This window comes from Monopterus albus, unplaced genomic scaffold (genome assembly GCF_001952655.1).
Source record: "Monopterus albus unplaced genomic scaffold, M_albus_1.0 scaffold267.1, whole genome shotgun sequence".
Classification (NCBI taxonomy): Eukaryota; Metazoa; Chordata; class Actinopteri; order Synbranchiformes; family Synbranchidae; genus Monopterus; species Monopterus albus.
Window position 1 is genome coordinate 692,930 of NW_018128147.1, and position 11,960 is coordinate 704,889.

At 41.1% G+C, this 11,960-nt stretch overlaps 1 protein-coding gene across 3 annotated transcripts in view; it reads right to left on the bottom strand.

Annotated features, from left to right (window-relative positions):
• Positions 1-11,960, bottom strand: part of cblb (Cbl proto-oncogene B, E3 ubiquitin protein ligase) — a 106,732-nt gene continuing 94,772 nt past the window's right edge. For 2 of the 3 annotated variants that reach the window (XM_020621753.1, XM_020621757.1), the window contains 6 exons: positions 10,390-10,481; positions 6,768-6,896; positions 6,594-6,658; positions 5,986-6,099; positions 5,376-5,573; positions 1-4,443 (listed from right to left, as the gene is read on the bottom strand). In XM_020621753.1, coding sequence (XP_020477409.1) covers positions 4,190-4,443; positions 5,376-5,573; positions 5,986-6,099; positions 6,594-6,658; positions 6,768-6,896; positions 10,390-10,481 — 852 coding nt within the window. In that variant the 3' untranslated portion in view covers positions 1-4,189. The remainder of the gene's footprint in view (positions 4,444-5,375; positions 5,574-5,985; positions 6,100-6,593; positions 6,659-6,767; positions 6,897-10,389; positions 10,482-11,960) is intronic. The other variant, XM_020621754.1, reaches the window with a different exon arrangement.

Here is an 11,960-nt window from a genome sequence, read left to right on the forward strand (position 1 = left end):
TCCGTGATACATGTCCTCTGTAGCACCGTGACATCTGTGCACCAATCTTTATTTATGTGGAGGAAGTGGAATATTATGCCAGTCTTAACTGACAGGAGGGAGCACCTCAGGCAGTTTTTGTGTGTAATTACTGCATCACTTAATGTGTATGTTCAGTGACAGGACAATTTCTCACTTTCTTTTATAAGTTCCAGTTAAATTCAGTATCCCTCTATATCAAATACATTCCATCAGTTGTCAGAGTTTTCTCCTGATCTGACTCCAGTGGCTTGCAGGTTGAGTGGCGCTCCCTGAGATCATGGTTACTCATGACATCCTTTTATTTCCACTGCATTTTGACTCACAAGAAGTATCTGGCTGGCTATTGTATTTAATTTATAAAGAAACAAATTATCAGGAAACAGTGGTCCCACGGTGTCATAACACTCACTCACTCACACACACACACACACACACACACACACAAGTAAGAAACAACAGAACTGTGACATCGTATTTACTTATCCACGAAATCTGAATAACAAGAAAAAGAAGCAACAATGTATAAATTAATTGCATATTACACTATGCTTTACATATTATCAACATGTTTTGTCCCTGGAGTACATTAATATGAAAATGGATTACCCTCATCGCGAGGAAGTCTAAAGGAATGGACAACTCTAAGCTCAGTCATTTAACTTGGAGAAAATAAAAGTAAAAACAGACCAGTGCAAAAAGTTGTAAGAATAATTAAAAAAAAATAAATAAATACATAAGTACAAGTAATTTAAGCCTCAAGCTAAAGGGGAATGCCACTGGTTTACACATCAGAATTCCCTATTTCTGTGTGTGGTGGCTCAGTCTACTGGGAATAAACCAGATGAGAGTTCCCTGCAACATCTGCAACAGTAAATCTAATCTGTGAGCTGGAAAAGAAGAGCAGCCTTGCAGATTTCTGTCGGAGGATCAGAAAATATTTACTTGTTGAATGTTTGACTTTGAATGCGGTTGCAGCTTTGTCTGCTCTAACCTGTCAAGGGAGCAGATGAAGCTGCTTAACTGATGATTAAGCATTTTCCAGTCACTTAATTATATGCTTATATATGTGTTTTTGTATAGTTGACATACTTTGATCATGCATGAATTTATGTCTGCACTGTGGGGGTGACGACTTGGTTCTCAAACTTTCTCCTGTCACACAGCAACTCTCACTATCACTAATTCTCCCTGGACTATCTAGACCCTGACGTTAACATGTGTACATTTTGAACTATGGCGGTGTTCCCTTTTAAAGTGCTGCTCAGTAAAGAAAGGAAAGGATGTCAGTGGGGCAATCACAGCCACTTTATGGACAGACATGGGTGGGGTCATTCAGTATCTGTTATCTGACGCACTGATGCAATGGCTAAAATAATAAGTACAATAAATCAAAACATGTTTTAGGCCTCCTGTATTGTACACTTTAAGACATTTTCTCTCCATCCATCAGCTTGATTTTATTCCCATGGTTGACCACGTAGCAGAGAGAGCAATACTCACTACGTTGAATGTAAGAATTTACATGGATAGAGAAAAAGAGGAAAGAAAAAAGACAGTGGCATTAGTAGAAGTGGGATCACTATTTACTACTCTTGCTGTATTATCAGGGTGTTTCAACTGATCCATTTGTGCAGGCAGACTAATATATGTGTGACCAGAAACACTGTTATCCATCTGCATGGAGCATGAGTCACAGGGGACCTAAATCAATTAGCAGTTTAAAGCATCCCTCTGAAGAGAACTACAGTACAGTATAGTATAACCTCTCAGATTCATTCTGATAACCTGACAAAGGCTGCAGGAAAAATGAGAGTGTGGAGATGAAAATGGGTCAATGCTACAGTATGTGTTGCTGTGTGTGTGTGTTTATTCAGCTCGTCCATGGGCACAAAGGAGGAACCTTGGGCAGAGGAACTCTCTGCCTTCTTCTGTTTCTTTGTTCAGAAACAAAAAACACACAGACCCATATGCTGCACGGTCAGGGGGCCTAGCTCAGTTTTTTGTATCGGTCACAATAACAGCTACTACAGTCCTGATATTTACTGTACAGTAGTTAAAAGCACAATATATTGACATATCACACTGCACTGTCAGGGAGGAAAGCTTTCTGCCTCTGCCAGTCCAATGTTTCCCAGACAAGAAATTCTGATAGTAAAAGCTTCTTTGCGTGCATTATTTAGTTGTAACCAGTTGGAGAGGGCGATTTTTGGTGCCTGTTATGGAATTATATTATCAGAGGTCATCACATCTCATTTTCTTCATATAGCAGGTATAATACAACACGTATAATACCAGACTTTAACTCGTAGCCAAGTTTTCTTTTTTTACCACTTTGGTCTCATTTCCATTTCCTATCATTTCTGTCAGTCAGATTAACAGTTTAAAAAAGTTCAGACAGGACAAAAACACAAGTATTTATGACAAGACAAAATTTAAATAAACCCCCATGTTAGACAGACTTGTATAGAACTGAAGTCCTCTAATGTTCTGATGATCCAACTGCTCGCGTTGCTTGGCCTGTCGGTGACGACTGTCTTCCCACTTCCTGATGAGTACAAGGTTATCACAATGGCCAAATCAATTCAGTTGTAAATTATACATTTAAAATACACTGTATGAAAATAATGAGAGTTTTAGTGTCCTTGTAAACATAGCCCCGTCTTATGCCAACAGGACAACATAGACCTGCCAACATCCCCCATAAGGAGTAATGAACTGGGAACACACCTAATCTATGCATAGTTGAGATGGCTTGCAATCACTGGGGGCAACACAGTTGATTTCAAATCCTTGGAAGGGGGGGTTTCACCTGTACCACACAGTTAATGTGCATATGTCCAATCTCAAAGTCTGAGTGCTCTGTGGTATACTGTGTCCTAGTCATGTTCACACAACTTCATATCAGTAAAAATGCTTAAGTAGCATAATTACTGCAGAGCTACCAAGTGACTCTGGCTCCAAATCAGACTGAGATGGATTCCTCAAACATGTGAAGAACAGACATTTTCACCATATGATGGGTGTGTAATTGGCTGCGGTGTGAGTGCTGCAGAGCGCGTCGTCTTTCTGGCTCTTTGGCCTCCACAACAGGCTCACTCCCATCATTTAAATGCTTGAGTTTATATGTAGGCACAATTGTCTGGCTTTTAATCTTGAAAATAAAAATTTCCACAAACATTAAACACCTCTTAATCACACAAGGGCAAAACTGGGCCTGAGAGGCGCTGAGTGTACAAAGGTATAGCTCACTCATGCAGAACAAATACATTCATAGGCTAGCTGTCCTCAGATGAAGAAAGCACTTAAAAAGGCTCAAACTGATTAATCCTCTGGTGTAGGAACAGAAACAGAGCAATACTAACCCTTCTGCCCTGTCCCTGCTTCACTTTCTTTGTCCAAATGAGATGCCATGTCTAATAAGAGCATTTCTCTGGAGCTGTCTTACAGTTTTCTCCAAGTCTGGGGCAAACAAGTCAATAAGTACTCCCAACTCTCCAGATCTTGTTAAGACCTACAAGTCAGCCAGCCTCAGGACAAACACTGGTGTATTCTCTACAACACACTAGGAAGAGGAGAGGAGGAAGTAGGTGAAGCACAAGATACTGAAGAGGAGAGTGAGAGGGTTAGAGAAGAGAAGCAGCGGAGTTTGGCTCCACCCACTGGTTGTAAATAAAAATGACCCCTAACAACTAGCTGAGCATGTAAGAAAAATTGAGCTGGAAAGGTCTTGCTCTTTTGAAAGGTCCTTCAATATCAAGTCTGGAGGGTGGCAGGATGTGAAGGAACAGTAGCATCAGTAGCAGGATCAGGGCTTTAAAAGGGGCACTCAGTCCAAGCCCCAAGACAAACAGGAGCATTTAACATGCAGAGACCAGCACCAGCAGGACTCACTGTAAACAATAAGCCTGGTTTTGTTTTTTCACAGGTTTAAGTCATTCAGACATGCTCTTGTTTTCTTTTTTGATTTTCTGTGTTTGGTTTAAGCCACTTTGTTGTGTGTTGCCATGTCTGTTCGGCAGCGAAAAGCAAGTCTCCCTTGAAATATTTGTTTTTGTTGATCATTCTTTTGTCCAACAGTCCAAGGCCAAGCAGAATGAAGAAGCCCTTTTTAAACAGTCCATTCAGAGGCACAGCTTCAAAATTGTGCTCCCTTTCACAGTCTGTAGGACTAGAGATTCAGTCTTGGGGCCACTAAGGCAAACTCTCGCAGAATGTTTCGGGCCACGTCCACTTTGTACTGGGCAATCATCAGTGCACGCTTCACATCCTCAAAGGAGTATCCCTCCCCCATCAGCTTGGCAATCTTGGCGTCCATGTTTTCTGACTCCAGGCTGTGGGGCTTGCCTGGATGAATGTCTGGGGGGATCTTCCTGGGCAGTGGCTTGGGCGGCCTGGCAGGGGCCTGCAAACAGTCCAGCGATGCTTGGAGGGAGAGAAGGAGAGAAATCATATCAGTGGAAAAATGCCCCTGGTGCACAGGCAGAAACTTGAACATGTTATTAGTGGTCAAAAAGAAGTTAGACCAACTGCTGCTTGTCACAGATTGTAAGCTTTTACATTTCCCAATACCTTCAGATTCATCTTCTTTATCACTAAGTATTGATGTCTTTCATAGCCAGACATCAAATATTGAGGTATTCACTGCATGTTCATCTGATGTCCTGCTCCACACCAAAATGGTGAAATGCACTCTGCCAGCTTCAAGGGACAAACTTTGCATGTCTGCACAAAGCAATTTCTATGGTCTGTACTGAAAGAGCTGTTCAGGATGTTCATGTTAATTACTCTCCAAGCTCATGAGAGCAGACATGAAGCTTTCAGCAAAGAGGTCACTTCTACCACAGATCCTTTCTTGTTTTGTTGAATAAAGGGATCCTGCACAATTTCTATTTCAAAGGCTCATACATTACCCAGACTTTAATTCCTAGAGTATATGTAAAATCTTATTTGGCAATTTGTCCAGTCATAAATGGTGACTGATTGAGTTCTAAAACATAGAGAATAAGCAGAAGAAGAACTGAACTTTTTTTTTTTTGTTGTTGTTTTTTTGTACAAGCCAACACTATGTGTCCATTTCCTCATGCAGTCACTTGCTGAGAAAGAGGTGTAACTCTACCTTGACTGACTGGTAAATTGTCATACTCCAGGCAGCCTCTGAAGTCTTTAACATTTTCTGTGTTTTGTCTGACTGGAGGCAAAGAAGCAGCACTGTTCAGCATGTCAAACACTACGTCCTGACCACAAATGACCCAAAGTCAATTAAACAAGCCTGTCACTATCTGTCAGTCAGCAGTCAAGTAATGCTCTAAACACATTTTCCTTTGGAAAGAAATACTGTGCGTTTGCCAGCTCACCAGGATTTAACAGTAAGTGCTCATGTCCAGAGGTGGGCCTGTGTGGTCGTGCGCTGACAGAAGAGCATGTGGAGGAGTTGCAGGATGAGGACGGTGAGGAGCTGGACAGATCAGTGAAGCTGTGTCGTGCCGGTGGAGGAGGAGGGGGGCCAGGAGGAGACTGGGATAGAGGATGGCTGTTGAAGGGGTCTTCTAATGCTAAAACACAACAGAAGACACAGAAAAGAATGAGCTCTCTGCTCTGCCATGACAGTTTATACTCATTCCACGAGGAGAAGAGATTACATGCCTTCAGAGAAAAACCAAGAGAAAGAGTTTTTAGAAGGGACTGAAGGCTGATTTGTTGCGGGTCAATATGGACAACAGATCATTGTTTTAAATACTTACTTACATGTACAACAATGTATAAGTGTAAATGTACAATATATGGACAAAGGTATCGGGATACACCTCTTAATTTTTGAATTCAGGTGTTTCAATCAGACCTATTGCCACAGGTGTGTAAAATCAAGCAGCTGACCATGCAGTCTCCATTTACAACCATTTGTAAAACAAAAAAAAAATAGGTGGGGGGGGGGGGGGGGGGGGGGTTCAGGTTTAGATAGACTACCTTGAGGGGGCAGCAGAATGTCATAGTCAGAGGGTGTCTTATTGGTGTTGAAGGCGCAGAGCGCAGGATGTGCTGCCCCTGGGACAAAGCCCCTGCCCGATTCTTGGTGTCCACCTGAAGAAGACAAGTAGAGCTCAACATACTGCAAAACAGAGTGAAGTTTAAAACAGCCACTGCCACAGCATATTCACTTTTCAAATATCCTTGTTTTTCAATGACCAGTAATGCCAGTGGCATTAGACAGGTCTACTTGGTAGCTACAGTATGCCCTTAAACCTGATTCAAAGATTTTGTTAAATGAGGCACTATAAATCACATCACTACTGGCTTCAAGATCATTGTCTCAACAAAGTGAAAAACAAGCTGCTCTATATGGAGAAATGAAATGACCTATAGCACCTTGCTCATTTTAAGACTCAGTACTATAAAATGATATTAAATGGTAGATTAAAGGTGTCCAGGTGTATCATCCAGATTCTACAGACAATGTGTGGTGATTATATTCACCTGTTCACAGCAGTACTCACTATATCTGATGCATATGTGATGTCATTGCCAATCTGGATAAAGATAATATATTTCGGATTAGTGCAGGTTTCAGGACTTACCAGGTTCAGGGGGCCATGGCTTCATCTCCTCGATAGAGGGCTCTGGAGAGCCATTCTCCAGGTGCCTGAAGGAGAGAGCACGTGTTTTGTTCACAGCAGCCTAAGCATACTCTAATAAAACCATCATTGCTGTGTCACCATAGTAACTTTAATACACTGGGAAAAGGTCTGTACCTGCTGGGAACAGGGATGCAGATGGGAGACTGGCTCAGGCAGAGGCTGGATGAAGGGATCTGATCCTCCATCCTCTCCATCGCTTCCCACTGTCGTTCTATCACAGGGCTGCTGAAAGGGTTGGAGGGTCTGTAAATATGACCATGGTCTGTCAATTCATCATTTTGATTAGTGTGACTTGTACAGTTATAACATTCAAACTACCATCACTGATACTGTCACAGTCCCACTATGAAGAGGATGGTAGTCCTGGGGCGGGAAGGACAGGCCATTTTACATTTGAAAAGCCTTTCACCATCTAAAAACATGATATTTACACTGACTACATTTACGTTGCATGTTACAAACCATATCAGAGCAGAACAAAGCATAGACATGACGTGGATTACTGCTTCACAGACAAGTTTTAGTTGCTTGTGGGAGCTGGAGATGCAACGGAAAGCATGTGCGCAACTTTGTCCACTACACAAAGCAGATTGACAATTGTCGGTCAGAGTTTGACAAATGCTTTCAAGACTTTGCCTCACTCGAGCCAGTCGCTACATTTATGTGCTACCCAGGTTGATTCACTCGCATCAAAAATTGCAATGCTGTTGCACCTGAACTGGTCTGGAGTGGAGGATGAGATATTGACACTAAAGGCTGCCATTCAGCTGAAGCCCAGGGCTAATGGACCGTTTTGGAACTTACAGAGGAAAAGTACCCAAACATGAGGAAATGTGCCATTGACTGCATTATGTTGCTCTACTTATTTGTGTGAGTCAGCATTTTCTCACACAGAGATTATTAAGTCCAAATATTGCTCCAATCTGCTTTAGGCTGGCTACCAGCAGCTACCGTCTGGACTATGCAGCCCTGGCTGATTCCATTTAGTGCAAGTCATCAGAGTAAACTAATGACCAAAAAAGTACTGAACTGTAGTGTGCCTTAAGGTTCATGCAGTTATGCAAGGTGCACCAACATATATTGTGTTTACATAAGGTATAAATAAATATATGTTTAGTATTTTAACTTTAGGTAGATCATTAAGACTTCATTTGGTCATTTGAAAAGTAGCTCACAAGGTGAAAAAGTGTGGGCACCTCTGATATAGAGCATATAGTACTAAAACTATGTATGTGAATAAGTGATCCTATAAATGCAACCTATACTTGGGGAATATAAGTCAGCTGCAGTTATTTATATACAGTGCCTTGCGAAAGTATTCGGCCCCCTTGAACTTTGCGACCTTTTGCCACATTTCAGGCTTCAAACATAAAGATATAAAACTGTAATTTTTTGTGAAGAATCAACAACAAGTGGGACACAATCATGAAGTGGAATGAAATTTATTGGATATTTCAAACTTTTTTAACAAATAAAAAACTGAATAATTGGGCGTGCAAAATTATTCAGCCCCTTTACTTTCAGTGCAGCAAACTCTCTCCAGAAGTTCAGTGAGGATCTCTGAATGATCCAATGTTGACCTAAATGACTAATGATGATAAATAGAATCCACCTGTGTGTAATCAAGTCTCCGTATAAATGCACCTGCACTGTGATAGTCTCAGAGGTCCGTTTAAAGCGCAGAGAGCATCATGAAGAACAAGGAACACACCAGGCAGGTCCGAGATACTGTTGTGGAGAAGTTTAAAGCTGGATTTGGATACAAAAAGATTTTCCAAGCTTTAAACATCCCAAGGAGCACTGTGCAAGTGATAATATTGAAATGGAAGGAGTATCAGACCACTGCAAATCTACCAAGACCTGGCCGTCCCTCTAAACTTTCAGCTCATACAAGGAGAAGACTGATCAGAGATGCAGCCAAGAGGCCCATGATCACTCTGGATGAACTGCAGAGATCTACAGCTGAGGTGGGAGACTCTGTCCATAGGACAACAATCAGTCGTATACTGCACAAATCTGGCCTTTATGGAAGAGTGGCAAGAAGAAAGCCATTTCTTAAAGATATCCATAAAAAGTGTTGTTTAAAGTTTGCCACAAGCCACCTGGGAGACACACCAAACATGTGGAAGAAGGTGCTCTGGTCAGATGAAACCAAAATCGAACTTTTTGGCAACAATGCAAAACGTTATGTTTGGCGTAAAAGCAACACAGCTCATCACCCTGAACACACCATCCCCACTGTCAAACATGGTGGTGGCAGCATCATGGTTTGGGGCTGCTTTTCTTCAGCAGGGACAGGGAAGATGGTTCAAATTGATGGGAAGATGGATGGAGCCAAATACAGGACCATTCTGGAAGGAAACCTGATGGAGTCTGCAAAAGACCTGAGACTGGGACGGAGATTTGTCTTCCAACAAGACAATGATCCAAAACATAAAGCAAAATCTACAATGGAATGGTTCACAAATAAACATATCCAGGTGTTAGAATGGCCAAGTCAAAGTCCAGACCTGAATCCAATCGAGAATCTGTGGAAAGAACTGAAAACTGCTGTTCACAAATGCTCTCCATCCAACCTCACTGAGCTCGAGCTGTTTTGCAAGGAGGCATGGGCAAAAATTTCAGTCTCTCGATGTGCAAAACTGATAGAGACATACCCCAAGCGATTTACAGCTGTAATCGCAGCAAAAGGTGGCGCTACAACGTATTAACTTAAGGGGGTTGAATAATTTTGCACGCCCAATTTTTCAGTTTTTTATTTGTTAAAAAAGTTTGACATATCCAATAAATTTCGTTCCACTTCATGATTGTGTCCCACTTGTTGTTGATTCTTCACAAAAAATTACAGTTTTATATCTTTATGTTTGAAGCCTGAAATGTGGCAAAAGGTCGCAAAGTTCAAGGGGGCCGAATACTTTCGCAAGGCACTGTAAGTGATGTGTGCATACACCACCAACAGCTGCACAGTATTTTACAACACCAAACTGTTTTCAGTAGAACCTGAGCTTCCCCTTTCGGCTGAAGCTTCATTAGAAGTGACAGCTCTATCCCCTGCCTCCACTACAGACATACTGTACCTAATCGAATTCTGGCTGCAGCTAAAAGGCTATTAGATGTTCAGCCATGATTTTTCAAAGCTGTTTCAAACCATAACTTTTCCCTGAGGCTATTAGAGCTCGCTGAGTCTGAAACCACAGAGAAAGAAAAAGAGGAAGTTCAAGAGACAGATCTTTAGACTAAAAGGGAATGTGTCACTCAAATATTAAACTCTCACTAGTTTAATGTTTGCATATAACAAGAGCAGCATTATTATGCAATGAAGCAGATTTTAGCTATACTGTAAATAAGCTCAAATATCGGTCCAGTGTTGTTACTCTGTTTCCTGCTGTTCTGCACTGTCTGCTTCAGGGCTATAGACCATACAGCTAGTTTGTTCGAGTCCCATTTTGATCTGCACTGTTCTGCAATAACCCTGCCCAGTCTGATACAGGAAACAAAATGCAACCGAGTCTCAAAAAATGGGTCATGCCACTGATTAAAAGGCTATTGTTCAGCTGTGACACATCTTTTTAAGATTTACACAAACTTCCATTTTGACTACACTATTACAGTGTGATTTGATGCAGCATTGTGATGTTTCTACACTCCGCAACCGTAGCTGCCCAGATTAATACAAAATGGCTATACAGAGAAAATGTTCCCATTGTGCGTGTTTTTGTGTGTGTGTAATACTTACTTGTGGCTACTGGCAAGTTTGTACTGAGTTGGCGAGTGCCGTGAGGGAAGGATGTCATACTCATCACTGCCTTGCACACCATTGGAGAAGGGCTACACAGACACACAAAAGATGGGGTGGGGGTTATAAACACAAAACAAGAACTGAAAAGGTCAACACCAAGTGAAGTTGAACTGAAATCAATTTAAACATGTAGTGGAAGGTAGTGAAATCCTTTTGCGCAGCCAGGACAGCATGCTGGGAGCAGATACAGCTACTCTGCAGTAAACTCTCATATTAGTTACTATAGCTTCTCACTGAAATGGAAGCGTGAGTTCAAGAATGCAAAAACAAGTATTTAAACCAGATACTATACAGTTAAAAAAAAGGATGTTTTCTCTAATCATCAGGATTAGAGACATCGTTAAATTTAAATAATAAATGTTAAGCTTTGTTAAATAATTGGCGTTCACACTGAAAGCACAGTGACGGTGCCTGCCTGCAGCAACCATCAGTGAGGTTAAAGAACAGCTCCCTGTGTGGCAGAGTTACTCTTCAGATAAGCACAGACACAAAAAGCTTCATGTTTAAAACAAGTATTTATTGTAATTTTTAACACTACAACTACCACCATAATACTACTACTACTTCTACTACTCCTAATACCATAATAATAATAGCAAAGCCATTTCCTTGGACAATTCTGAAGATCCTGGGACGGATTATAAATACTTAGGAATTTGGCCAGATAATGGATTGCCCTACAGGCCTCATGATGAACATATTGAACAAAAACTAAAAATTCAAGCTTGAGCTTGTTTGTCCTTTGAAGACAAAAAGCACTGTAAATCCACCACACTGTCCACTTGGATTATGGGAGATATCATATATGTTCATTCTGCTGCCTCTACCCTTAAACCCCTAAACTGTTTGCAATCTCCTGGTTTTCTGCACAAACTGGTCATAAAATGTGATCTGATCTTCACTAAAGTCATAAATATCAAAAAAACACAACATTTCCATGCTGATAAAACACAGGCAGTCATGATCTTTTACATCTTTATTGAACACACACTTTAAACATACAAAAAAGTGATAGTGGAAAAAGTAATGACAACAGCAGACTTCTGATATCACTAAATGCCAACTGGAGTCAGGTGATATCAAATCCGGAGTCCATCAATGAAATGAGAACAGAGGTGTAGTTTAGAGCTACTTTGACTTATAAAAACAGTCAAACAAGCCTCAGTGTGCTATTCACAAACAACATCAGCTGATGTGAGCCATGCCTCTGAAAAGGAGATCTCAGAAGAACTACGACCAAAAACAGGGACTTCAGTGAGTGGACTGTTATGGAGATAGAATACCATCAAAAATGTTACAAATGCGTGTTTAATGTTTTGTCTGTAACAAGCAATTTGTGTGTGTGTGTCATGAGGATCACAAATGCGTGCTGCACAATCTGCACGTATAAAGCCATGTGTGTGTGTGTGTGTCATGCTGTTCACAAATGCATGCTGTACAAACTGCACATAAAACACATTTTACAAATGCTTAAAATCGATTTTTCGTGTGCAGTTCTTTAGAAAGTA